Source organism: Dermacentor silvarum, chromosome 3 (assembly GCF_013339745.2).
Source record: "Dermacentor silvarum isolate Dsil-2018 chromosome 3, BIME_Dsil_1.4, whole genome shotgun sequence".
In the NCBI taxonomy this organism is placed as follows: domain Eukaryota; kingdom Metazoa; phylum Arthropoda; class Arachnida; order Ixodida; family Ixodidae; genus Dermacentor; species Dermacentor silvarum.
Genome location: NC_051156.1, coordinates 210,784,600 through 210,810,024, shown reverse-complemented (window position 1 = coordinate 210,810,024; position 25,425 = coordinate 210,784,600). Strand labels below are relative to the sequence as shown.

General features: G+C 47.6%; 2 protein-coding genes across 2 annotated transcripts; one reads left to right on the top strand and one right to left on the bottom strand.

Moving 5' to 3' along the window:
• Nucleotides 1-15,718, bottom strand: LOC119446604 (putative methyltransferase DDB_G0268948). The gene is made up of 7 exons (XM_037711079.2): nucleotides 15,519-15,718; nucleotides 9,357-9,526; nucleotides 5,913-6,073; nucleotides 4,415-4,613; nucleotides 2,600-2,697; nucleotides 1,583-1,717; nucleotides 1-170 (listed from the first exon to the last, which is right to left on the bottom strand). Exons 1-7 carry the CDS (start codon nucleotides 15,670-15,672, stop codon nucleotides 83-85), a joined length of 1,005 nt encoding a protein of 334 aa, XP_037567007.1. The 5' UTR covers nucleotides 15,673-15,718; the 3' UTR covers nucleotides 1-82.
• Nucleotides 15,719-20,547: 4,829 nt separating this feature from the next.
• LOC119445192 (ubiquitin-conjugating enzyme E2 Z) lies at nucleotides 20,548-24,061 on the top strand. Its single transcript, XM_037709516.1, has 2 exons — nucleotides 20,548-20,568; nucleotides 23,372-24,061. The coding sequence occupies exons 1-2, from the start codon at nucleotides 20,548-20,550 to the stop codon at nucleotides 24,059-24,061; spliced, it is 711 nt and encodes a 236-aa protein (XP_037565444.1).
• The last annotated feature ends 1,364 nt before the right edge of the window (nucleotides 24,062-25,425 follow it).

Sequence of the window (25,425 nt, the reverse complement as noted above, 5' to 3'; positions counted from 1 at the left end):
AGAATTGTGCGAGCCAGACGTATTTTAATTGTTTGATTAAGGCATTTACTGAACACGAGCACATTATAGTTCGCCACGTATTTTACTTTCGACACAGGATGTAAGATGCTCTGTAGACTACTTGAACCTCTGGATCATCTTCATCGGGCTTGCCAAGTTTCGAGCGAATTCTGGAACGAGAACCAAGAGGGCCGAGGGCATATCAGGGACTAGACGATTCTAGCGCTTTCACCACAGCTTAAATACACGCAGCTTGCTCTTTGAACAAAGAATAGAATAAGTGCACGAAGAGCTATTATGAAACATGGTTTTATGGCGCAGTTTTAAACGGGACACAGCAAGATACACAGAGCCGTCTAAAATTGTGCCGTATCACCATGTTTCATAATGCTCGTAACCAACTAGCTCATTAGTGTGTTGAAAGAGAAGTAGCACTCATGAAAAACCAACAAAAAAAATGGTTGGCCTTGACAACTCGAAAATTCGGTGATAAGTTATTGCTTCTGCGCAAAGTGTATTGGGCTAGCGCCAGTCGATTCTGCACTCTGTTTTTTTTTTTTTTTTTTTTTTTTTTTTTAATGTGGCATTGAGGTGGAAGCTAGACAACGCGTTTCGGCATTGAAGTCTGAGCGAGATGCTGTTCGAGAGTGAGCAGACAAGGCTTTGATGAGAATACGACAACCATCGCGTCGACACGCGCGCAAAGAACACATACAAAGCGCTGCGCAGATAAAACCGCCAGCTTTACATAACTGTTCCGGTTACAATACTGTCTAATCTCCGCTCATATTTTGCACACAGGTAGCGTTTTGCAGTGAGTTCAGTTTAATATCCCGTTTGTTAGCTTCCCCTGCCCCAGTCTCGTTCACAATAAAATTGAAGTGCGCGTCGTCTGCCTCGACGCCACTTAAGAAAATGTCGATAATGACGCCATCTAGAGTAGCGGCGATTGATGGCGCCACCGCTGAGTGTCCTGCATCTTCCTTTCACCTGTGTCTTTTGCACTGCTTAACCATTCCTATTTATAAAACAGCAGTACGTTAGCATGATCGCGATTCTCAATGGTTGAATAGTTTAGGTGAACTATAGCTTCAACTAGTCGAGCCAAGAACTAGCGGTCATCAAAGTGAGATAAGTGCAGTGTGGAAAAGGACAAAATTCGTCTTTATTCTGGTTTCGAGCGCATCTGTGGCAAAAATAGAAGACACGGCGACAGAACATTTGCAGGTTATAAGGCACCACTTTCTGATACCCTCAGTCTCAGTACTATACGGTCCTTACAGGGATATGCCACATAGGTGTGCCTGAATAGGCGTCTATAACACCCTTCATGATTCCCAAATCAAGTCAATGGGCCCTAGACTTCTTTCTACAGATAAAGATTAATTCGTTAATTCATTATTTGAATGTACCTTGATTACTCCGCGAAGCATAAGGCTCCTGGAGGTGAGGCCAGGAGTCCTCTGAATGAACTCGCCAAGTTTCTCCCAAGATGGCGCATTTCGACGCCCCTTTGTGATGCTCATTTCATTTTCACAGATCCCAGGAACACCAGTCCCACCACACGTGCGCCAGCACTCACCTCGTCTCCAGTCTGTCGAGAGCCTGTTTGGCACGATCGGGTTCCTTTTCTTCCATTCGTATCACAAAACTCCACGTCCTTACACATGCCATGACAGCCGACAACGCCGTCTTCTCTTTCACTGAAAATTCCTCCCTGTAGACACAAGAGAGAGAGAGGGAGAGAAGAGCAGTGGGGCACGATTATCTTAAAACAATAATGCCTATATTTTTGGACTCCAGGTGGCAACGCATGAGACTCTTCACTGTTTGCATTGTTTCTCAGCACAATAACGACACTGGCCACTGACGCGAACTTTCAGCTGATGCACATTGTTGGGGCGGCTGCGGCGTTTGTTAGCGTAAGTTAACTGGCAGATGTGGTTGACATTAAAGATAAGTTCGCTCCTGCCTGATAACGACTCTTGTGCAAGCAGAAGCGAACCGTTAATGGAGCGTGAGCATGGCCGGCGCAGAGATATAGAGATATCATGATCGAAAAATACACACGCACAGACGGACAGAAAGGGGATGACAGACGAACACTATAGCTGCCGGTTAATAACCGGCTTAGAGAACACTGTAACAATGAAAAAGAAAAAAGATGCGCGCGATGAATGGCTTGTTTTTCACTATATAATTCTTGTGGCTGCGAACCACTTTTGCTCAAGTGTAGTTTTGTCAGCAGAAGCAGCGACAAGCTTACGCGTGAAACTGCAGAGGGGGAAACAATATCGCGTTTGGGAAGAGTGGTTGTACGAATACCCAATCTGTGTACCTTTAAGGATAATGCCTTCATTTTCCTATGAAAGCCAATCACGCGTGTAAAATGGCGAGCGTTTCAAAATAACGCAGGTTGCTGAAATAGTTTTTTTTTTTTTTTTTGTCCGTATGTGTGTCTCTGCACTACACGATTTGCCGTAACGCCGCACCAACAAGTTAAGCCCCAACCTCTACAACTAGGAAGTGTGAAAGAGAAGAGGGGAGGGAGGGGGGTGCGCGCGCATACAATACATGTAACACGTATTTTATTACTCACTTGCGAACGTCACTGAAGGGGACCTCGGTCTTCTCGTAGCCGTACGTCCAGAAGTCATGTTGAGCAGTCAAATAGCCCTCAAACTCCTGGTGCCGAAACTGATGAATAAATAGTTCACAATATCTTCAAATGATCACCGACTAAATGGGAAAACCAAATAGGGTGGAATATATTTCGCGTCTCCATTTCCTTTTCTCCTCTCCTACCAATATTCCTGGATATGAAAACGTTGGACATTTACTGTGTAATAAGCAAGCTCTTCTCTTTCTCTGGAACCGATAGTCAATAAATAGTTGATATATACTACGTAGCACATGACTTACAGGCACAATATTTGGCGTGAGCCCCAGTTGCATTCACTAGATTTTCCAGTTTCTTTCTGTAGTAAAATGGTAAAATGCGGTCGTTTCGATACGTCGCCATGTGCTTTTAAGGGATACTAAACAGAAACACTTAATTTAGACTGGCAAAGTACACTTTCAACACTCTATTTCCGTTAATTTCTCGGTAAGAGGTTGATTATTACAACAGCAAATGAACGCCAGAGCTTCGTTTCTTTAATTTCACGCCAACACCTCCGCAACGGTGTCAGTGTTGCGTGTAAAAATTTCTAACTGTTTTCTCGTATTTGGGACCCTGTGGCTCAGTAAAATTTATTGAAACTCGCTAAGTTCAGTCTTTACTTTCTCTTTAGAATACCGTGTAATACATCTTTATCGGCAAGGTAACTAGGCTCGAGCGGACGCCCACAAAAACAGTGACGTCACGGCAGCGATGCGGGAAATTGAAGGCGGCTTCACCACCTGTCTGCCGTACTTGAGGGGTTTTTTTTTTTTCTTTTTCTTTTTTTTTCTCGCTTACCAAGCCTCCTTCAATGGTAGGAGTGACTTTTACGGTATTGTAGAAATGTAATTTATCATTACAACTTAACTTCCTGTTTCTACTTAGTGTCACTTCGGGGAGATCTACGAGATGATGTACGGCGGGATGATCAAAGTGTGACAAGTTTCGTTCATTTGTACTGCGTGTTAATGTCTGAGAAACCAATTGTGTAATTTCGCAATAACAATTTCGTAAAACGGTCACATGCCGTCAACATAAAACAAAGCAGTCGGTCTGCAGGATGTGGCGCCCAATAGCAACACTGCGCTTACTGTGTGAAGCTCGTATCAGCTCTTGAAGCCAACTCTGGCGAGCTTCAACTAGGATTAGTTCTTGCAGGCATTGATCGTGTGAAACTTCAGTTGAAATAGCCAAATGGAAGCTGTCTAAACATTTCTTTTTTTTTCATAAAACAGTTGAGAAGGGAACAGTTATTGACTCCCAATTACTTTACCATGTGGTGGCTAGCATAATTGGTTTATACGCATGCACCTTCCCAAATACCTCCCCTACAGTAGGTGCCTGATCCTCCTGCTACCCAGCTCGATCCCTCCCAAATACGCACATGGCCTTCCCAAAAAACCACGACTACCGTCATATCAGAGGGCAACAAGTCAATTTATCGCCACAATTTTCCCAGTTCAATGGCCGAGTCTATACATTACCTCAGCAAAGAAATAAACCTCGTCAGGTATATACTGCAGATACGTCCGCCGACGTGACAAAACTGTTTTATGCTGTTCCAGCAAAGTTCGCTGTAAATAGAATCACTATAGATTGGCCAGTTGATAAGGACCTCGAACCGAGAAACTGATAAGTATGCTGCGCGCCTAACCCCCACCACCGATAGAGTGGTTATGGGTAAAGCAGTGACGCTAATACCAATCGTTCTAATCACTTGACAGGTTAATTAGACTGAAGAATTCACGGCACCTCCTCGAAGCATTTGTCGAGTCCAGGCTCGGCCACGGCGCGCAGCCGGTACAGCGTTGGGCAGAACACGCCGCCGTCGACCAGCACCCGGCGAACCTCGGCGAAGAACGAATTCCAGTGGAACCAGTGCAGCGCATTCACCGTCGAAACCAGCGCCACGGTGCCGGCGTCGAAGGGAAGGCACTCGGCGTTGGCCACCCTGCAGCGTTTACACTCGTGGTACATTACGTCGAAGCTGTGTATCTCTAGTAGAGCCCCCGTATGTATCCCCCGCATACGTTCGTTCCCAGAGGGGTACCCCGGTTTACGTCCGTATCACGGCGCGCGGACAGGAATGGAGACTGGTAGGGGGACAGGGGGAAAGAGTGTGGCGACGGAGCCTGTGCACGTGGCCTGCGCTTCTGTGATACACCATGTTCTGTGGTTATAGCTGTGGTTTAGCTGTGGTTATATAGCTGTGGTATAGCTGTGGTCCCGCTCATCAGAGGTGCCGGCGCGGCTGCAGCAGCGGTTGCGGCAGATGCATGAGAGGTGTGGTGACCGCGGCGGCGCATGTGTCGGCGTAGTGTGGTGCCATATGAAAAAAAAAATGTACGAATACTTAATGTATGCAACCCATGTATGCAGCCTAAACAGCTTCGCTGGTAATCCATCCCCATATGAATGTTGTAGCCCCACGAATTTTTTTTTCTTTTTTTGCTGTGACATTACGACACTCGAATTTTCCAGGAGAGGAAAAGCGCTGTGAGCAGTATATTACATACTAAACTGGCCAAGAACGCGTGTTTAGCCACTATACGAGCCATTGGTTTAGCGCGTAATTATAAAACATGCGCCATGCCTCCAGGACGTGTTCGCGCCACGTCTTGAGTATTCCAAAGCATGGCTGTTTTAAAGAGTTGATTGTGTACGGAGTCCTCATCAAGGTGGCTGCAAGTGCAGTTGTATACTATTTCATCTACATTCTATCTGCACGTCGACACAAAAGAGATACCTTGCGGCTGTTATCGGGCTGCTCGACAGAACTGCCACAGCAAATTGAATACAGATGAGAGTCTTGGGTAGCGCAGGGACGTCCGGAACGACCAATTGAAGAGAACTTTCCCTACCGAAGTCTCGCGACTAGAGAGTCGTCTGGAATACTCCGTGACCATGGCGACGCAAAAACACCAATAGAATATAGAAATAGAAGATTTTTTTTATTGCCAGAGGCTGGGACAGTGCTGGACTGACTTAATTATTATGGTAAATATTGGCAATAAATATTAAATGCCGCCGGCTTTTCCACAGTGTCAAATTCTTACATAAATGAAGGATGGTGATAAGTGAATTGAATCCTTACAGCTATTGAGCAGTTCGATACCAAACGCGGCGCAGTCGTTTGCAAGATTAAAAACTGCACAATAAATGAAATATTGACTTTCTGCATATTTCTAATGTCTCGAAAGCCGGGAGGCGGGACAAGCCTCCATTGTGAAGGTAGAGACCCGTGGCTCACTGGAAGCTCACGTTCTTGGCGGTGCAAGCTGCTCGTGCTATGCTGATCTGCGTCTCACTGATGTCGGTGCCCACGACTTTCCTAAAGTGCGGACAAAAACGTTCCGTGCTCTGCCCAGGACCGCATCCGACGTCGACGCAAACACCATCCTTGCATGAGACCTGTCGCGTCGTTAAAGAGAAATAGAAAAAAAATGCAGCAGATCCAACAAGTTGGAATCCTTGTACAACGAAGCTTTATGTGAGTGCATAAAGAGTGGAAACATGAGTTTGTGTTTATTGAATGTCCGCACAAAGTGACTCTGACTGCTTTATGCAGACATTGTAGAGAAGCTAATGCAATGCCGCCGCCGCTACCGCGGATGCGCTAAGGCGAGCTGTCTGGTTCTTTTTACTTTTTCCTGCACGGCCGGCGCCGCCGCTGCCACGATAATGATGATGGTGATTTATCGGCATCCCCTTTGAAACGGGGCCGGGACAAATCGCCACCTAGCCTGCTTGAGTTCCTCTAGTATGCTATCAATGCTTTGCCTTCTAGCATTCTTGTATACATCTTTTTAACCTTCTCTATCTACCTTTTACCGCTGCCTATGCCTGTAATGGATCCGGTTTGATCAGTCTCTTCCCTGCTTTTTTTTCACCAATGCTCTAATCGTCTCTTGCTTATCTCGACTGCTGACCGGGTGATACTTCCGTCTTCTTTAAATCCAAGCGCTTCTGGAAGTTGTACGTTACGTACTGGTAACCATGGTGGTGGTGGTAGCAGCTTCATTTTAGCAGGAAAGGGAAGAGGGAGGCCAGGCCCCAACGTTCGCCAGCCAGTCTGCCAGCCTGGCTTGAAGCAGATGTTGTAATTTTCGGAGCACGCGCTCCCATGACCACCCCGGAGGGGAGCGATCGCAAGAGGTCCCTCGGGGAGTGGGTTACGGGTGCAAACTCACGTTATGTGCTCCTGCCCTAACGGCATCAAGCCGCAGTGCGCGCACCCGCACACGCTGTCATGCTTGGGAAGGGCGGCCAGCCTGCGGGGGCACCATGTGTCTGAGCCCTCCGGATGGCGACCGCTTGGTGTCGTTCCAGATTGCTACATGGAGGTGGATACGCACATCGCTTCTGGCGCTGTTGTATAAGCCTATCCCCATAACACTGAGGCCTCCTCATGAGCATCCGGGCGAGCAGCCCCTACCCCCTGGTTCGTGTGTGCGCGGGTGGCTAGGCTGGCAGCTTCATTGTCTTCGTGGCCTGGGACCAAGCGAAGTCTGATGGTCGCCTCTGGCTCTCGTAGTTTTCGCAGGGCTGCGCGACGAGCACATCCTGTGCGGTAATGTTTAATGGGTGTCATTGAATCCGACACTATATATAGCATGTAGCAGCGATATTGGTGCCTTGGGCGATGGCAACCTCTACCACCTCGAGTACGGTTAGCGCTCTGGTGGTCTCTGTGTGGAGGATCCCGCCTTGCCCATCAGCCACTGCTATCGTATACAGGCCATTGTCTGCGGGGGTGCATCCACGAAGGCGGCTGGCTTGCCTGTCAGGGTGCGTCGAAACGATTCTGCGCGTGCGTCAGGCCTGTCCTTGTTCTGTTCACCCATATTCTTTGGAAGTGGTGGGATAACAATCTTATTTCTGATTTTGAGGGGGATTCTGGTCCGTGGAGTGATAACAGTGCTTGGTGGAAAGTTTAGCAGCTTCAAGACGTCGTGTCCATGCTGTGTTCCTGACAGCATCCACCAATGTCTTGCACATTGGGCATCAATGACAACTACGCGGATGCGCGGAGGCGAGCACCATCTGGAGGTGATGCAGGGAACCCAGCGGCGCGCGTCCTCCCCTGTGATTGGTTGCCCTATTCGGCTAGAGAACAGCCACGTAGCACCCACGGTCGCGAAAACCCGACGAGGTTCGCAAAGAAAAGCGTCGGGTGCCAAAACACGTAGACATTTTTAAGAAGTACTGACATCAGGGTGCAGGATGCGACAAGAAAATCGCGCTGAACGGTTTACATCTTCGTCGCTCACACTACTCCGGTACTGCACATAGCTCCCGTTGGCATTCCTGTATACTCTTTGTACCAGCCTGTAGACTGACAACAGTCTGACGTTTTGTCATTCTTTCCATGTCCTTCATCATTAATAATTTACATATCCTTTCAGGAGCTTCCTAGCTATAGTCAATTTATTTATTAAGGCGAATGTCCTTTAACAGCGAAGCTGTTTAAGCCCGCCGTAATTTGTGGTGCGTAGCAAGAAGCCACCAAGAAAGAAAAGAAAAGAAGCTTTCTTGCCGAGGCGGGATTCGAGCCCGCGTGCAGCTGGTTTCAAAGCGAGCGTCGTAACCACTAGGCTATACAGCCACGCCTGCATAGCACGCATTTATGCGAACCATATGATTGCGTTCGAGCGTCGTCGTCTTCGTCCACAGCTGGCGCGTTCGTACGCTCGTGCTCTGCGAGATGAAGAGGCTTTGCGCGCTTTGAGAGCGAGAGAGAGACACGCATTCACGGAGCGGGTCTCCTGGAACGCGGTGCCGGCATTGGAACGCGGTGTCGTTGTTGCAAGCTGCGCTATGCAACGCGCAGTGACGGCCGTTAAGTCCGAGACGCGCGAAAATAAATTATCATCATCATAAGTAATAAGATGAAAAGTTAGCACGCCCTTCCGGAAAATGGTAGGCTACGATCGCCCAGCTTCGCCGTTTCAAGCGTTGCGCGGCCGAGTGCAAGGCTAAGCGTTTTGTTTTTTTGTTTTTTTTTAAATCTCATTTTGCGGTCGCCTTGAAAAATTGGAGCCAAACATTGGACAAACAATCGATAAAAAACATGCACAAAAATTGATAGCTCAACAAGATCATTACCAAGCCCATAACATTATATTTCAATCCATAGATAATTTCATGAGGCATATAAATAATGATAAATTGTCATGATAGACACTAAATAATTATAATAATGAGCTTGACAAAGCGGGAAAGTGGGTCGAAAGACCCCCAAAGTGGCAAAGAATCGAGAATTAATTATAGTAATGGGTGCAAGTATGGTTATGATAGTAACTATAATGATAGTAGAATACAATAATGACTCAATAATGACTATGACTCAGCAAAAAATTACAATGACTCAGCGAAAAAAAAGATTAACGCTCAAACACCACTGGAATGGGTTCGGACCTGGGCACTAAGTGAAGGAAACACTAAACGATGACTAATGCTTTCGCCTTAAGGTCTCTCAGGCGTAGCTAAAGGGACTCCTGAGTGTTTTTATGAAAGTCTCCTCGCACACCTCTTGTTGATGTATATCGGAATGACTAGTAATTAAAGCAGCGAAACATGTACACTCTCCACCAATTTGCGAGAACGTCTAATAAATAAATTAATTAATTAACTTGAGGCGCACGAGGGAGTGGGTCGAAAGTCCATCTATACTGATGTTAGGGCGTACACGTACCGTTTGGTTCGCGTACTCGACGATGTCTGCAACCATCGCAGGCGGCACTACGGGCCTTGCCACTTTGTACTGCGCCGACAGGTCGCCGCCCACAAAGCAGCGCCTGTACGACTCTTCGAGGCTGGCAGGTGGCCGCTCGTACGCAGCGCCGTGCGGCTCGCCCGACATTCCTGCGCGCAAACCACACGGCCGTGCTTCAGTCGAATGTGCGGGCATGCACCGGGTATTTCTGCGAATACATTCTGCAATTTTAAAATATAATCTGCAGCAGATTGCATAATTATAATCTTTGAGCTGGATTGCCCAAACAGGAGGACATTATCTATAGGCGAGAAATCCAAATGCATAATTGAATAATTAACAAAAATCAACTTAAGTTTTAACTAATCACTCTACAGCACATGTTGCAATTTATAAATTGTAGCCTGGGAGTTCGCAGGGTAGATCCATTTGGAACGAATTCTCAGGATGGAACCAGTTTCGCGATATTCATTGCCAAAGTGTGCGACGAAATACATGGGCGTTCCAGTTACTTTTGCGTATGAATGCATAAGACGACGTATTGTTAAAAATAATGTCGCAGTTTCGCCCGAAAGGCGAAGCATCAATTGCGATAGCAAATTAGTAGAGCTATTCGGAGTAGGGATAGTAGTTTTATCGGCTGCATAAACTTGGACACATTCACTTACTAACTGAATTAACAAGCGTGGTGTCAGCGCGCACCAGGACACATGAATAGATCACACTCAATGACCGCAGACAACCGCTGTCAAAACGCTGGTAGCAAGCGCAGTCCGCCGCAGCGGGCGAAGGTTCGTGCGGTCTATCGCTTCAACGGAAACTGAGCGGCCGAATGCACAGCGCATACAAAGGTCAGAGTGTGGAGATCGCTTGCAAGATACGGCGCCCGCGACAACACCGGCAGCCCGTAGCGGCGCAAACATATAATAAAGAACCAAGCGCAAAGCGCAAAGTACATGAACGCATTTGTTGGCAGAGTAGAAGCCACCCCCTCCCCTCCCTCCTGCGCTGCCTTCCCACTCTGCTCCTTTTCGCGTGGGAGATTGCGTCGCCAATTCCCCTTGCACCTGGTTGCAAGATACGCATTTGGTGCCGCAGCAAAGCGTCGACCCCCCCCCCCCCCGCTCCCTCTCCTCCCATACCACTACGGTGTTTCGCCCCACGGAAGTCGCGTTTGCTTTCCGCCGTGCGTTCGCTCTCCGTGATAGCGCGCGTCCCACTCGCGCTTTCACTCGCACATACGGCGCGCGGCGACGATTTTATCGCCCTTGGACTTTACACGGAACCTCACGGCGACGGCGACGACGACGGCAGAAATCTGCTTGAAGTGTCCATATAATTCTATCGCAATTTCGACGCATGTTTTGTTGACAAGGATGGCGCCGCCATAGAAGCGGTAAAGCGAAGTACTGCATCGTGACACTAACGAGCGCCGACAGGGAGCGCTGCGGTAGTCACAGCGCAACGGAGGCTCCAAGGCGGTATAGCCTGGTGTTGGCACTTTCCACACATGGTTTGTCTTTCGCGTCGGATTAGCCTGTGGCGCCTCGTCGCCTACGGAGTGCAGCTTCAACATGCATCAGCAGTGCTTACACGCCGCCTACTGCTTCGCTTGCGATGACACCAAGTTAAGAAAACTGCTGCGCTAAGTGGTGCAGAAAGGCAACGATGTCGACGGGCGAATCTCGCTTTGGTCCGGTGAGAGACAGGCCTGCGCGAAGCAGAACGCCTTCGCGCGTTCGCGGCGTACGCTGCGAACTCTGCCACTCACATTCCTGAAGCTGAGCGCGTCGCAACTAAACTGGCTCCCCAAGACACTGCGGAGCCGGACCAATACGTTCGTGCATTCGCCGAAGCAACTCGGTAGCGGGACGCCTCTCGCCAACAGGCCGCCGCGCGCCAGGCAAGCCTGCAACACAGTCGCCGACCCGCAAATAGTGCGCCTTAATTCCACTGCAGCGGACCGTGAGTTCACGAAGCGATCTACTAACAACCCGTTCGGTTTCGTTTGTACGGTTTGCGAGCGCCTGTGGTTTATGGCGGACTTACGCAATGCTCCGGCGCGTGCAATGCCGTGTCTCCGGGGGATGTTTGCCGGCCGCGAGCCGTTCGACAAATTTCTCTTGCGTGGCAATTGTCGAGGATGCCTGTTCAGTGGTAGGGTGCCGCTGATGGCTGCGCGCAACTCAATTCTTCAAGCACAATAAACATGCAACAGCTTCTGTGAAGACAAGTTGCGCTATCGTGTTCTATGCCGATGCCTATGAAAGAGGGTTCAAGCATATTTTCCTATTTTTCTTTTCTTTCTTTTTTTATGTGCGTCCGTTTTAAGTAATTTGTTCCAATATCCGGAAGAGAAAAGTTACCCGAGCACTGCAACTACAGTGCCTGGCGACATAGATACGCTAACATGAGAAAAGTAAACTAGGACACGTCTTCTGCATGATTGTGTGGAGTGGTGCCTCTTCACATTCGATCTCTAAATGTTCTACGTAGAATAAACACCGCAAATGCCATGCAAGATGGAGAACGCAGAAGCAGAAACGTGAGCTTCAGACTGTTCAGACCTGCTTCGCGTTTGAATTTGTTTATATTACGTGCGAAAATTGCACGTTTATCATTGATAGTTCTCGACGAAATAACCATTACGCCGTACACTAAACTATTATAATTATTTTTAAGAAGAGTACCTTAACCCTGGAAAAGCCCAAACACCATTCCACCTTAAGGCAACTTATTCACCTTTATTTCTGGCCATCGAAAGTATCTTAATTCGTACAAAGAAAATGAAATAATTTTGAGTAAAAGAAATAGTATAAAAATAATACATTAGTAATTGCTTTCCTGAACTACTACCCACAATTGAAAACTTGCTCCAGCATATCAAAAGATAGAACGCGCTACTATGGGCTTTGCGCTAACTCCCCCCCCTAAAATTCCTACGTAGCGTAAAAAGGATATTTTACTTTTTTTTCACCGTTTAACAGAAACAATGAAAACGTCCGAAAGAAGACGCAGAATAGAAGCACATGCTCTAGAAAACGTCGTATATCTATTCTAATGTCCAGCTTGAATTCATTTTATAAATGGTTTAAATTTGGTTGTAAGAACGTCGCAAAAAAACATGTCTGGAATAGTACCTACATAAAGAATCTCACCAAACCAACTGTCAAAATCCGTTTTAGGACGTTTTCAAACCGTCGTGAAGAATCTGTTGCAGTGTTTCACTCTCGTTCTTTCAGCCTAGATTTTTTTACAGCTTATTAGAGTGGCGACGGAAAAAAAATTGGTCTTTAATGCACGCGGTGAAGGTGGCTGGACAACGAAGCTGTAAATAAAATCTAGAACAATGACCCATTGCAACGTAGCTTGAAATTATTCCCATGGCGACATTCACATGCACTTTACCTAATTATTAGCCTAAGACGTTTCAACAGCCTGCGACTTGACTTGCACCACTACTTCGTGCACCTACAAAGAGTGGACCAGAGACAAGAGAAATGCACGTAACCACACTTTCGGCACTCCTCGTATGCAGGCTGCTCTTCAGGAGTCCTGCCTATACACGTGACCTCGTCATAACACTGTCACAACACAAATCAGCTGCTAGGCGGTTTCGTCTTTTACGTACAAAAATGTACTTACGTCACTGCCTGCTTCGTATGTTACAGTTGTCGCTTCCAGGCAAATGCAGCTTATGCAACCGTAATATTTACCGGGAAACGCTTGCGGCGAACGCTATGCGCGAAGGCGAGCTTTATGGCTCTTTTTTTTCCCGCACGGCCGGCACCACCACCGCCACGGATGCGCCGAGGCGAGCGCCATCTAGTGGTGCTGCAAGGAACCCAGCGGCGCACGCGCCGTGCGCCTCCCGCTGATTGGTTGAGTATTTGCCCACGGACACGACAGATTCACCGGGGGGTAGAGGTATACAGCTTCGCTTTATACCAGCTTGGATATATGCGCCGTCAAACTCGCCCTAAAAATGCACTTTTATTGCACTTTCTTTTTGAACAAAACGCTTTTTTTTATGCAGTGAAGCACAAAAGTAACTGGAACGCCCACGAATTTCGCCCCACACTTCGGGAAATAATATCTCGGAACTGGTCTCACACTGGAGATTCATTTTAAGTGGATAGCCTTGCAAGATCACCTGTTACAATTCGTAAATTGCAATATGTGTGGTAAGGTAATTAATTAGGAAGTTTGGAACTAGTGCATATTGTTTATTACTTAATTATGTGCTTCGCTATCTCGAGCTAGTGATGTCCGCCCCTTCGAATATTTCAGCTCAGTAACAAAAATTATGCTAACTGCCTCAGGCGCTTGTTAAGAATTCCGGAAAACTTAATTATCAACCCGTAGGGATTAAAAAATGAACTTACAGACTAGCTAACATATACCATGATATACTTAAAAACAAAGTCAAAGTAAATGGGGATAACCCAGTTTTCTAACGCGAGTTTTTTACCTATATATATATATATATATCGGATGTGAACAAATCCAGCATTTAGTCTAAGCTGCTGCGCGTTGCGACGCGTCATAGAACTCTGTAACAAATGGCTCTTCGGGATGTAACAAATGGCGCTCGGCAAGGCCAACGGTTACAGTACTTTGTGTTGAACCGCCAGCAGTGTTGCGCTATTCCGAGTTGAATGTTCTCTCTCCTGCACCTGCTAATTGAGTCTGACGGTCACTGAGGATAACCTAATTTCCGGCGGCACCGTTATGGACAGTAAAGAAACAATTTGCGCAGCATTAGACCTCTAACTTCATTCCCATTAATGGCAATTTATTCGTGCTCTTAATGATATTATTTCTTTCTTTTTTAACACGAAAGTGTTTTATGCCGGGGTCCACCAAGACTTCACTGACGTATTTCCGTCACGGAAATACGTCAGCTTACAATGTACACGAACATAATACAAAGAAAGAAACCAGAAGAAAAAGTTCCACAAACATGCAAAATTTGGAAATCGAACCCACGACCTCTCGGTCCGCGACGATAGATCGCCGAGCGTTTAACCCATTGCGCCACAAACGCATTTGCAGAGAGCTACACAGACGCGCCTTATATATCTAACACTCCTCCGTGTACCCGCGCTCTTGCTCGGGGCGGTGCCGCCGCCTACGAGCAGAAAAGAGAAGTACTGCATTATGACACTAACGCGCACCGACAGTGAACGCTTCGGTGGTCTCAGCACTACGACGCCTCGATGCCAGCATTCGAAGGGACGCTGGCATCAAGAAGCACTACCAACGCCACCTAGGTGGTGTTCGCCGTACTCAGCACAGCGGAGCGTGGCCTCCGCAATTAGCTCTGAAAATGTTTCTGAAGTTGATCGCGGAGGCTGCAATTACGACGCGCTGTACGCGCTGATTTGACTCGGTGACGATTCAGTTACGTGCTTTGTCTTGCGCGTTGTATTAGTGTGTCAGTTACGTGCTTCGTCTTTCGCGTTGTGCTAGCGTGTGCAGCGTAGTGCAGCTTCCATATGCACGACGGTTGCTCATGGTCATCGACGTTGGTAGTCGTGATGGAGGAGACGTGCCACCAGGCGTCAGCGTGGGTGCATCCACGCCTAAGGGCGCTTTAGCCACAAAACACCAATAGACATTATATATCAATGTGCAATAAACATTACACTACTTCTGTGAAGACACGTTTCACTTTCGTGTTCTATACCGATTCCTATATAAGAGGGATCAACCACATTTTTTGTGAGAAACTTACTAACCCGAGTTCCCAAATCCTATCAAGTTAGATGCTTAGTAAAAAGCTGCAACAATTTCGTGACATACACTTTGAATCAAGGCGTCTGAAACTTTCGTTCGCATCTCCCACCAGCACCGACCAACCAAACAGTGAATGGTGGCTTTCCCGCCAAGCTCGCTGCCGAAACTGTCCCTCATCAGAGCCAAGAGCGCCACCAATATGCAGCTGTATTTGTGAGGCAATAGAGACAATGTTTGTGCTACAGCCTTCAAAAAAAATAAAAAATACGTCACAAGTTATGCGTTATACTGCAATACTTCAGGTGAGGCCCATAAATCCAAGCTGACAAGGAAAACTCGGACTCGAAACTTGACGCCGGGCTCACAGGCCAAACGTAAATCGAGGCTTTAAAACGAGATTACCGCCATGTGACGCTGCGCTGCCGGCGAAAGTTGATGACCACAGCCAGTTCGAAGGCGCCAGTGAACGAAGACTGTTCCTCGCGCACGATTTACGCACTAAACTGCCGGCAAACAAGGCCGGTTGGCACACAGACAAAGCAAACGCCGACATCATAGAGTTATGGGGGCTAGAAGGGGTACTGTGACGGGCGGGATCGAGGAGCTGCACTATATGGCAATGAAACAGGGGGCGCTGTATGCGTCGGGAGCGAGTTCAGCCGATGCAGCAGTGCATTCGTACAAGCGCAGCTGCAGCCGAATGCGGCCTACATTTTCGCCTTTTCTTTGTGAAATTCTAATTTTCGCATACGTTGTCATCGTATCTACCGGGGAGGCAGGTGAGGCGTCTGCCCATCCCCCCCACACACACACTTTCGAAAGCGGTGACTATTAGCTGCGCACTGGAAAATCGAACAAAACAACAAAGGCCAAGTTGTCTTTTCATAATAGCGCCCCCGCAAGTATGCATTTTTTTTTACAACGTATTCCCTGCTTTGACAGCGAGGACTGTCTTTCGGGCCTTGCAGATGACGCTCGGCCGAATACGGTTCTTCGCGGTGCGATCCGTCTGCTCGACGCGCCTTGCACTCCTGCATTGCAGAGGAGGCCTGGCGTAGGGCGGTCCAAAACAAGTTTCATCTTCCGCTACTTCCATCATACCGTGCTTGTTGGGGTGGTCTAAGCTAACCATCTATGAAAACGCAAAATCCGCTTTGCTTTTTAAAATCTAACTGTCTGTAATCGATGTTGCCGTTTGAGCTATCTTTGGCCCTACATATAGCGACTTTCTTGTCTGGTTAGCGACAAACATTTCTATTTAGCGACTGGTGACATTATGGCGACTTGAATCAACAAATGGCGACATTTTAGCGACTTAAAAGCTAGGAAAGTCGCTTAAAAATTGCCTTATAGAATGCAGCTCATTATTCAAAAGCTACATGTGAGCGGCCGAAAATCGCTGTGTTGTGGATAGGCTCCATGACCATGATGAAGCAACGTGTGCCTTCACATTGTAATTGTGCTTCACAGCATAGTGGCCAATCACAGACTTCATATTGTGATCACAAAATTTATGTTTTCTTTTTTTTTTTTTTATTCTCTACAACACCGATTTCAGTGCATTGAAACGCTGCCGGTTCTTAGGCATCACTAAATGCATTCGACTGAAGTACATTCGCAAGAGTAGCAGTAAATAGTCTCCCGAAATCAATTAGAATGAATTTCATGTTCATGTCGACTGCACAGAAGGGCGCAGATCTCGAAGCTCGGCGCTCCGATCTCGGATCGGTTCAGCTCGTTCACGCGAATCTGAACAGATCGCTACCGTTTCTCACGGATTTCAGGCCAATTAATGCTTCACGGCGGCTTCTATTAGGTACATCAAGGGCGGAAGCGCAGTATTTGACCTCTATAACGTTCGGGCAATTGTCATCACCGTGTTAATAACATGCGGTGAAGAATTTAGTTCTCCTATCACGAATATCAAGAACCAGAAATATTTAGAAACAATGCAGACTAAGTGCCTCTTCGTGCTAGGTTATTTGTGTTTAATGAGAGCAGCATTCCGGGCAAGTTGGTAGTCCATTACTAAAGTATTATTGCGCAACAAAAGGACATGGACGGCAGAAAAGAACACACACACCAAGCGCAAACTTTCATCTAAATTTATTGTGCCACTGAATCAGTTTATATGTGTGAAGCAGTATAGACTGCGCATAGCGCTTACATGAAATAAAGGAATTGCGTATTCGTGTAACATAGTCACGAGTCAAGTGATGCCGCCTCCAAGAAACTTAGTTCTTTTTCTGTGAGAGCCAGTGAAGGGAAACTAACACACTTATCACCCAATTTCGCAATCATGTGCGCTTCAGTTATTTCACGGATAAGCTGCGTCCTACCACGGGACACAATTGTGCACTCGTCCTCGATAGGTTTGCAGCCGTGATCGCGACAATGAATTCACGCATTTGAGTCACGCATTTTGTCTTCCTGTTCTTCGTCAGCCTCTTCACACTCATCTTATCATGTTGATTATTCATCCTCCTCTTCTCCACGCAGGCAAATGTCATCTATTTCGCCGTACCATTATTCTCGCCCTGTGCTAAGGCACAACTCGCGGGAAACTGCCACGCACATGGAGCCGAAATTGTTGTTCTACGCGTCGTTTTGTTGTTCTACGTTGGATGCCGTGCTGAGCACGAGCGCAACCAGAGGGGCGCCAACGAGCCAGCTGCGGAAGAAAACGACGACGCTCGAGCCAATGCTGATGATGATAGCTTCCGATCCACGCCGGGCACGGGTGGAGCTCATGCTTAAACAGCCCGCTGTTAAAAATCGAGCTGGGCAGGCCATGAAATGCGTAGGATGGATCACCGGTGGACCATTAGGATTACAGAATGGGTACCACGAGAAGAGAAAAACGCAGTCGAGGGCGGCAGAAAACTAGGTGGGGTGATGAAGTTAGGAAATTTGCAGGCGCGAATTGGAATCAGCTAGCGCAAGACAGGGGTAATTGGAGGTCGCAGGGAGAGGCCTTCGTCCTGCAGTGGACATAAAAAGAGGCTGCTGATGATGATGACGACGATAATGTTATATATATTATCGTGAATGTTTCTTTGGATGATCTAGTTTTCGATGCATACAAAAAGAATGGACAAATGTACGAAATGTTTTTCTTCCAATGTTTCGGCCGGGGTCCAGCCTTCGTCATGGATCTCTCTCGAGAGAGAGGGGGAGAAAATAGGGAAGGCTTGCTCCCCGCTCGAAAAATAGTTGGTACGCCTCTGTACATTGCGCACATGCATGCTTTTATCCATTAGTCAAACCTTGCATGTGCGTCGGAAAAGAGCGAGAAGCGGCGCAATGGTAACCGGGACCGCGTTGTGTCATATGTCGGTGACTGCCGTCGGGAACGTCTGACACATGGTGCGCCTTTTTTATTATTTTTTTTTCCTCGCCACTGCACTTGTCGGATTGAGTAAAGCTGCGTAGTAGATAAAATGCTGTTATTCCTGCTTTAGCTGAAACCTGTACACTGCAACTGCGTCGTCCACAACTAAAGAATTTCGTAACTTCAATCTCGCATTTGGCAATGCTTTGCGACAAATATTGTTTTCCACGACCCAGACCAACTGACTAGCAAAATAAGCGTATATCATATAACAAAAGGCAAGCTCAAGTTGTCTCAATCAGCCCTGAAATATAATTATCATCCATAGATTATGCGATTAAGTGATAGCTGCGTGGTGCAGTATTTTTGTTACCTTTTTTTTTTTCTTACGTGCGTGTTATTTCTTTTTCTCGTGTTAACTATAATTTGTGTTCTTTTATAGTGCCTACTTCGTTTGTCACGAGCGTGTGCGATATATACAGCCACACCGTTTCTGGATAAACAGTCTCAGGGGCATCGTCAATGTTGCTCGCCTTCGCCGTGCTCTTCATTTTTTCCATGAACAGCAGCCGTGATATGGAATGTTGTACTTTAAAATTAAATTATGTGGTTTTACGTGCGAGAACCACGATCTCATTATGTCAGGCAGGCCGTAGCGGGGGCTCCGTATTGATTAGACCCCCTGGGTTTCTTTAACGTGCATCCAATGTACGGTACGTGAGCGTTTCCGCATTCCGTCTCCATCGGAACGAGGTCATCGTGCCGGATTCGAACCCGTGACCTTGAGCTCAGCAGCGCAACGCCGTCGCAACTATAGGCTACCGTGGCGGGTAAGATGGAATAATCTCTGACAGTCAGCAGGCCCCAGTTTACACAAGTTTCTTTTTCAGATAGCATTCATGCTTTTTTTACATGATATCTTGGCGCATCCGGAAACACGGGACGGCATCCTGTGTCGGGTCAGGTGCGGCTGACTGATCGCGCGGTATTTCCGCAACTTTACCGTTGATTATACGGCGATAAGTGCTTTTTCGATTAACGCTATAGCTGCTTCGAAGTGATGTTTACAAATGACGCAGTCGTGAGTTCTGTGTATCTCTTTTATACTATAGGCCGACTTCTTCCGTAGCAAAGCATCCCTCGAAGCTCAAAAAACTACTTTTTTTTTTTCCTGCCGCGCACAATTTGTGCCAATTATTCAGCCACGTACAAAACACGTGCCTGCTTTCGAAGGCATGGCGCTGCTATACATCCCACTTCCGCGAAGCTCACACAATGAAGTAACGTGTTCAGTAAACAGTGCACTTCTAAGAATACCGTCAGCACATTGCACGCTGGCGAGCTGGCTCAGCGTGCGCACGGCCGCAGCGCTGGGGACTATACACGATCCCGACGACAGCGCCCCAGAGAAACCCTAGTGGCGGTCAAAATTTTCACCGTAGAGTTTCTCACCATATATAGCGAGAAACTCTGTTATAAATATACTTAAACTTCTGGAGTGGAGGTGGCTCTCCAAAAGTGAAACCGGTCGCCGCCATCTTGCTATAGGCAAGTAAAGTCCCTGTTTTTTTTCAGGGAATTTATAGGATGGATGGATGGATGGATGAGGCTGAACCCTTTAAATCGGGCGGTGGCATACGCCACCTAGCCACCGATGGATGGATGGATGGATGGATGGATGAGGCTGAACCCTTTAAATCGGGCGGTGGCATACGCCACCTAGCCATGGCTATTAAAGGCAAGCAAGCAGCCATAGCAAGCCTATAGCAAGCTATAGGCAAGCAGCCCGAACCGCCCCTAGCGGCCGTTGCGGAACGCAGAGAATGTTCGTCGTGCTTATTGATGCACCGCGCGACTTAGAATAACCGCAAGCTTTACTCGCCTGCACAACAGCGCCTGTCGTGTTACTCAAGGTTGCGATTAATACGTCGTAATCACTAACTTCGTTTGAAGTCAGGGGAAGAAAAACGGCGCAAAATACACAGTGGCAACTCACAGCTCGCAACTCTTGCTCGAGTCGAAGTGACATGACGATGAGGTGACAATAAAAATGAAATTAAAAAAAAAGCCGCGTTATTTTCGCGTATTGAACCCGAATACATGCGCGAGGCGCGTACGGAGGTCAGAAGTTTCGAAAGAAATTTTGCGTTCATATTCCGATAACTACGGTAATATGATATCGAGTACGGTTCCTCCAGATGTCCACAATCATGTGACAGCGCTCGCGAAACATGAAATGGTGGTGGCATTATTTTGGCAAGCGTTGACGGACGGGAAGTGTTCTCAGTCTTTGTGCAAGGTGTCTGATAATCTTTCACGTCACTTAATTAGTGGGTAAACAGTGGTGAATGTTCATTAAGTACTCACGTCGGCCCCGTACACTCTCAAGTTCCAGCGATCGCCACAGAGGGCGAGAAATAAACCGCAGCGCGTTCCGGCATAAAGCGCGTAAGTGGAACTACCGTAATTTAGTCGGATACATTAATTCGTATTTTTTTTCTGCTAGGGGTGCTCAACGCGGCTAAATACTTTTGAAAAGATAGGTAGGACATTAGGCAAAAAATTACTCCATCTCCCGCTAAAGGGAACCATGTGTGGATGCGAAGCAGCGGGGTGGTGGTGGTGAAAAACGCCGCATATCCACGAAGTGAATGATGATGAGTGGGCGAAGCACCGGGGGATCATTCGGGCAAAACGCCGGAAGCGTTCTCGGGAAGCCGGAAGCTGGCTTCCGGAACCGGAAGCGGAACCGGAAGTAGAAGTCGGCTTCCGGTTCCGGCTTCCGGAAGCCGGAGAGAAGAGGAGGAATGCCGAGAGGAGAGGAGACAAGGAGAGGAGGGGAGGAGGATGCGCATGCGCAGTGCGGTGTGGACGCCGCACGGCGGATGGAAGGAGGGAGTGACATAGCCCCGACAATAAGCAGCTTCGCATCTAAAATAATGACAAGAGCTTGGTGGTGCAACTTACCCGCCGTGGTTGCTCAGTGGCTATAGTGTTCGGCTGCTGAGCACGAGGTCGCAGGATCAAATCCCGGCCACGGCGGCCGCATTTCGATGGGGGCGAAATGCGAAAAAACCCGTGTACTTAGATTTAGGTGCACTTTAAAGAACCCCAGGTGGTCCAAATTTATGGAGTCCCCCACTACGGCGTGCCTCATAATCATATCGTGATTTTGGCACGTAAAACCCCATAATTCTAAAATTGGTAGGTACAACCCATCGCCCCGTTTCAAAGGGGACGCTCATAGCGTCCGTCCGTCCGTCTATATTTGATCTATAAATGTACCGATATTAACAGACAAACATAGTTGACATGTAATTTGCTTAACAAAATAAGTACACCATTTTTATTATTGCAATTCTGTTATTGAAGTCCGTGCTTTATTACTTGAATAAAGGCTTTGAGACATCACTGACGTACGATAAGCAGCAGCCTGTTAGTATTGATTGCAGTCCGGGCCGTTTATCGATTCAAGTTGTATGTGGGTAATATTTGCGAACGGGGTGATCGTTTCCTCCGAGCAGCATAACGCAGGTTCGTTTTAAAGTTTTAATTCTTTTGATAACTTGATATAGTTTATGCGTCCAACATTCGACAGCCGCCACCAAGCGAACGTGTTTAAAGACGGTGAATTTTATCAGCTGCGGCGTTTCACTGGCGTAACGGCTGCACGGCTTCCATCTTAAGTGATCTGCCGCGTCTGGCCGCGTAATGACGTGTTGCTTGAAAAAAAGTCGCAGTTCCACCCGAAAGGCGAAGCATCGACTGCGATAGCAAATTAGTAGACAGTTACACGAAGTAAAGATATCGTAAGGTTTATATGCTGTATAAACATGCCAACATTCGCTTACTAACTAAATTAACAAGCACAATGTCACGCGCGCACAGGTAAACACGAACACATCTCGCTCGATGACCGCGGAAACTCGCTATCTGAACACTGGAGTGAGGAAGCGCGGCTGTAGCAGCGAGTGAATTGACCTTCGTGATGCCTCTCGCTTCAGCGCGAACTAAACGTCGAAAGCACAGCGCTATGAAGCTTCAGGCATTCGGCGTATTTTCCCTCGTCGCAGATGGCTTTGAAGATGAGGCGCGCGCGGGCGCGCACCTTGTGTATGTCGCACATAGCTTTCAAGATACGGCGCCCGCGCCGTAAGCAGCAGCCGCAAGAGTAACCCCCCCCCCCCTCCCCGTCCCTCGCCTCGACAGAAGACGGCGCGCTTCCGCCCCGCCTTCCTTTATCGCGCGCGCGAGATTGAGTCGCGATCGTCGGCTGACCCTCGCAAGCTTTCACTCGCACATATGTTATCGTGTTTGAACTATACGGAACACCACGGTGACACTGACGGCAGAAATGCGGTTGGAGTGTCCATATAATTGCTAGTCACAATAATACACTGCGGCCGTGCAGTCGACAGCGCTTCGCGTCAGCCTTTCTAGCGTGGAGCATTTCACCAGGCGTGCAAACACTTGACATAAATGAAGTGGGCACGGCCTCGGATCCGACATTTGTAGATCTAGGCGAAAAGACCTAGCGCCGCTTTCACGATCGAGGCTTTCACTTTATGTGCGCCCATGCACATGAAAGGGAAGTCAAGAACAAAAGAGCATGGGACGCTGCTGATTAAGTAGAGGGACGAAAGCTTTTAGACTAGAAACGTGCTCTTTCTTTGAAAGTGTTTCAACACTTCCGGCGTGATTGTCTTCTATATTTCCTCTCTCCTGCAGTGTCCGCCTGGCTAGAAGTGTTGTTCGTATAGATTTATCGCAATATAAGTGATCTTAGTGAGATCAGGGCCAACTACAGGTTCCATTCTTCATCGTCGGTGCGCGCGCAATCAGGGTGCGAGCCAGTGCGTGAAAAGGAAGAAAGCGACCATGGGCCGCCGCATACTGAATTTCGTGGGATCCGCTCTCGTCTGAGAGCGAAGAGCCATCTCTGCAATGCCTGATGCGAGTCAAAAAGGACATCGCCGAATTCAGAGCCCGACCGCCGTGCGGTGTCTTCATCTTTCCGCAGGAAGACAACCTGACCAAGATCCACGCCCTCGTCGTGGGCCCCTCTGACACGCCGTACGATGGCGGGCTCTTCTACTTCTTCTTGAAGTGCCCCTCGACTTATCCCGTGGAATCGCCCAAGGTGCGCATCATGACGACGGACAACGGACGGGTCGAGTTCAACCCAAACCTCTACGCCAGCGGCAAGGTGTGCCTCAGCATCCTCGGAACCTGGATCGGACCACCGTGGAGCCCGGCGCAGACCATCGAGAGCGTACTCGTCTCCATCCAGTCGCTGCTCAACGAAAACCCTTTCACGAACGAGCCCGGCGCGGCATTTTTGTCGCTGGTCAGCAAGTTCCTCGGCTACGAGAGCAACTACAATGCGTCCCTGCAGCACGAGACCATGAGAGTGGCAGTGTGTGACACTGTCGAAGCGTGCCTCAACGCCACTTCGCCTTGTCCACCAGTTCTGAGGGAGCAAGTCCTCAAAACTTTCTCGGAGTCGTACGAGAAGTACGAAAAGATGGCCACGGAACGGCTAAACTTGACCGTAACTCCACTGCGTGATCGATTTTTTAACTATCAATGGAGTGTACTATCGCGCTCAGTATGAGCTAGTACACCGCGCGAGCGCGTGGCCGAGCGCGCTGCAAGGTTGTACAGTAGCGCCGATCATGCCATATTTTCGAGTTATCTGGAGAGGGTTTGGCTGTTCCTGCGAATGCACATCACCCCCACATGCTTGTTTTCACTCTCGCCCTTCTTTATTTGGAAGAACCTTTTGCCTTTCCTTTTGCTCGCTGGTTCTGTCTTTACTGAAGAAAAATTCGAGCACAATACAGCGACTTCACCGCCCACCAGACATGTCGTGCGAATCTTATCAAAGAATGAGCGTTAACTTCGTGCAAGAATGGATATGCAAGTGCTGTTTTACTTGAATTGGGTACTTTCAGATTGCGTCATGCTTCTAGAGAAAAGGGAGAGCCGGCGACGATGCGGGCCGTGCAATATTTTCAGTAAAAATTTTTAGCAGAGCTGTGCTGCCAATTCCCAACGTGTTGCCGTTGATACTGTTTCGGTGATCGCTAGCAGCATTTCTTCTATGGGCGCAGCAGCTGTTACTTTGTTGTTTACAACAACTACGCTGACAATACGTTTTAATACACTAGTTATGAACATAAACCACTCTCCAGTCAGTTCGCCAAGGAAAGGGGGAGGCAGGAAGCGCTTTTCATGGATAAGTCAACGTGAGATTGTGTGCAGTGTTCTCGAATAATAAACTTACCTGGCTTTCGAAAATAATTGTGTGGACATCAAAAGAGCAAAACACTGCTAGAATAAAAAAGGTTACTTATATTTAAGTGAAAACAAAAGCTGCGCTGCTTTTTCGTTTTTTTTTTAATTTTATTTTTGTGTAATATCCATTAAGTGTAGCTTGAAATGGCGAAGAAAAGTCAATTTCTCGCACTCAAAGAAATTAGCAACAGAAAATAACACGAGTATTGTAATATTTCTTCACTGGAATACAAAGCAAATAACATAGTGAACAAGCCATAGTCAAAATAATTATATGAATAACAATGCGAATAATGCATACTGACTTCATTCAGAACGCATAAAAAAGGCAGAATTGTGCACAAAAATAAAACAAAATGAAATTACACTAAGATGCATAACATCAGAAGCAACTACATGGGAATTTCTGCTATTCCGGCCGGTACCTTCGTCGATGGTGCTTAGCTGCGGACTCAATGCTGACCGGCTGCTGCGGAACCGATGGCGCGTCGGCGCTGATAATATTAAGAAGCAAGAACTCGAGTGATGGGACAGGAAAGCAGATGAAGCGGTCGCCATGCCTTAGTAGCGGGTCATGGCCCCTTTCACGGCAATCACATCCTGCATTCTGGACTGTAGTGACGCGTACAGATTGTCAATGAAACTGCGTTCATTTTGGAGGCGCATCCATTCTCCTTCGAC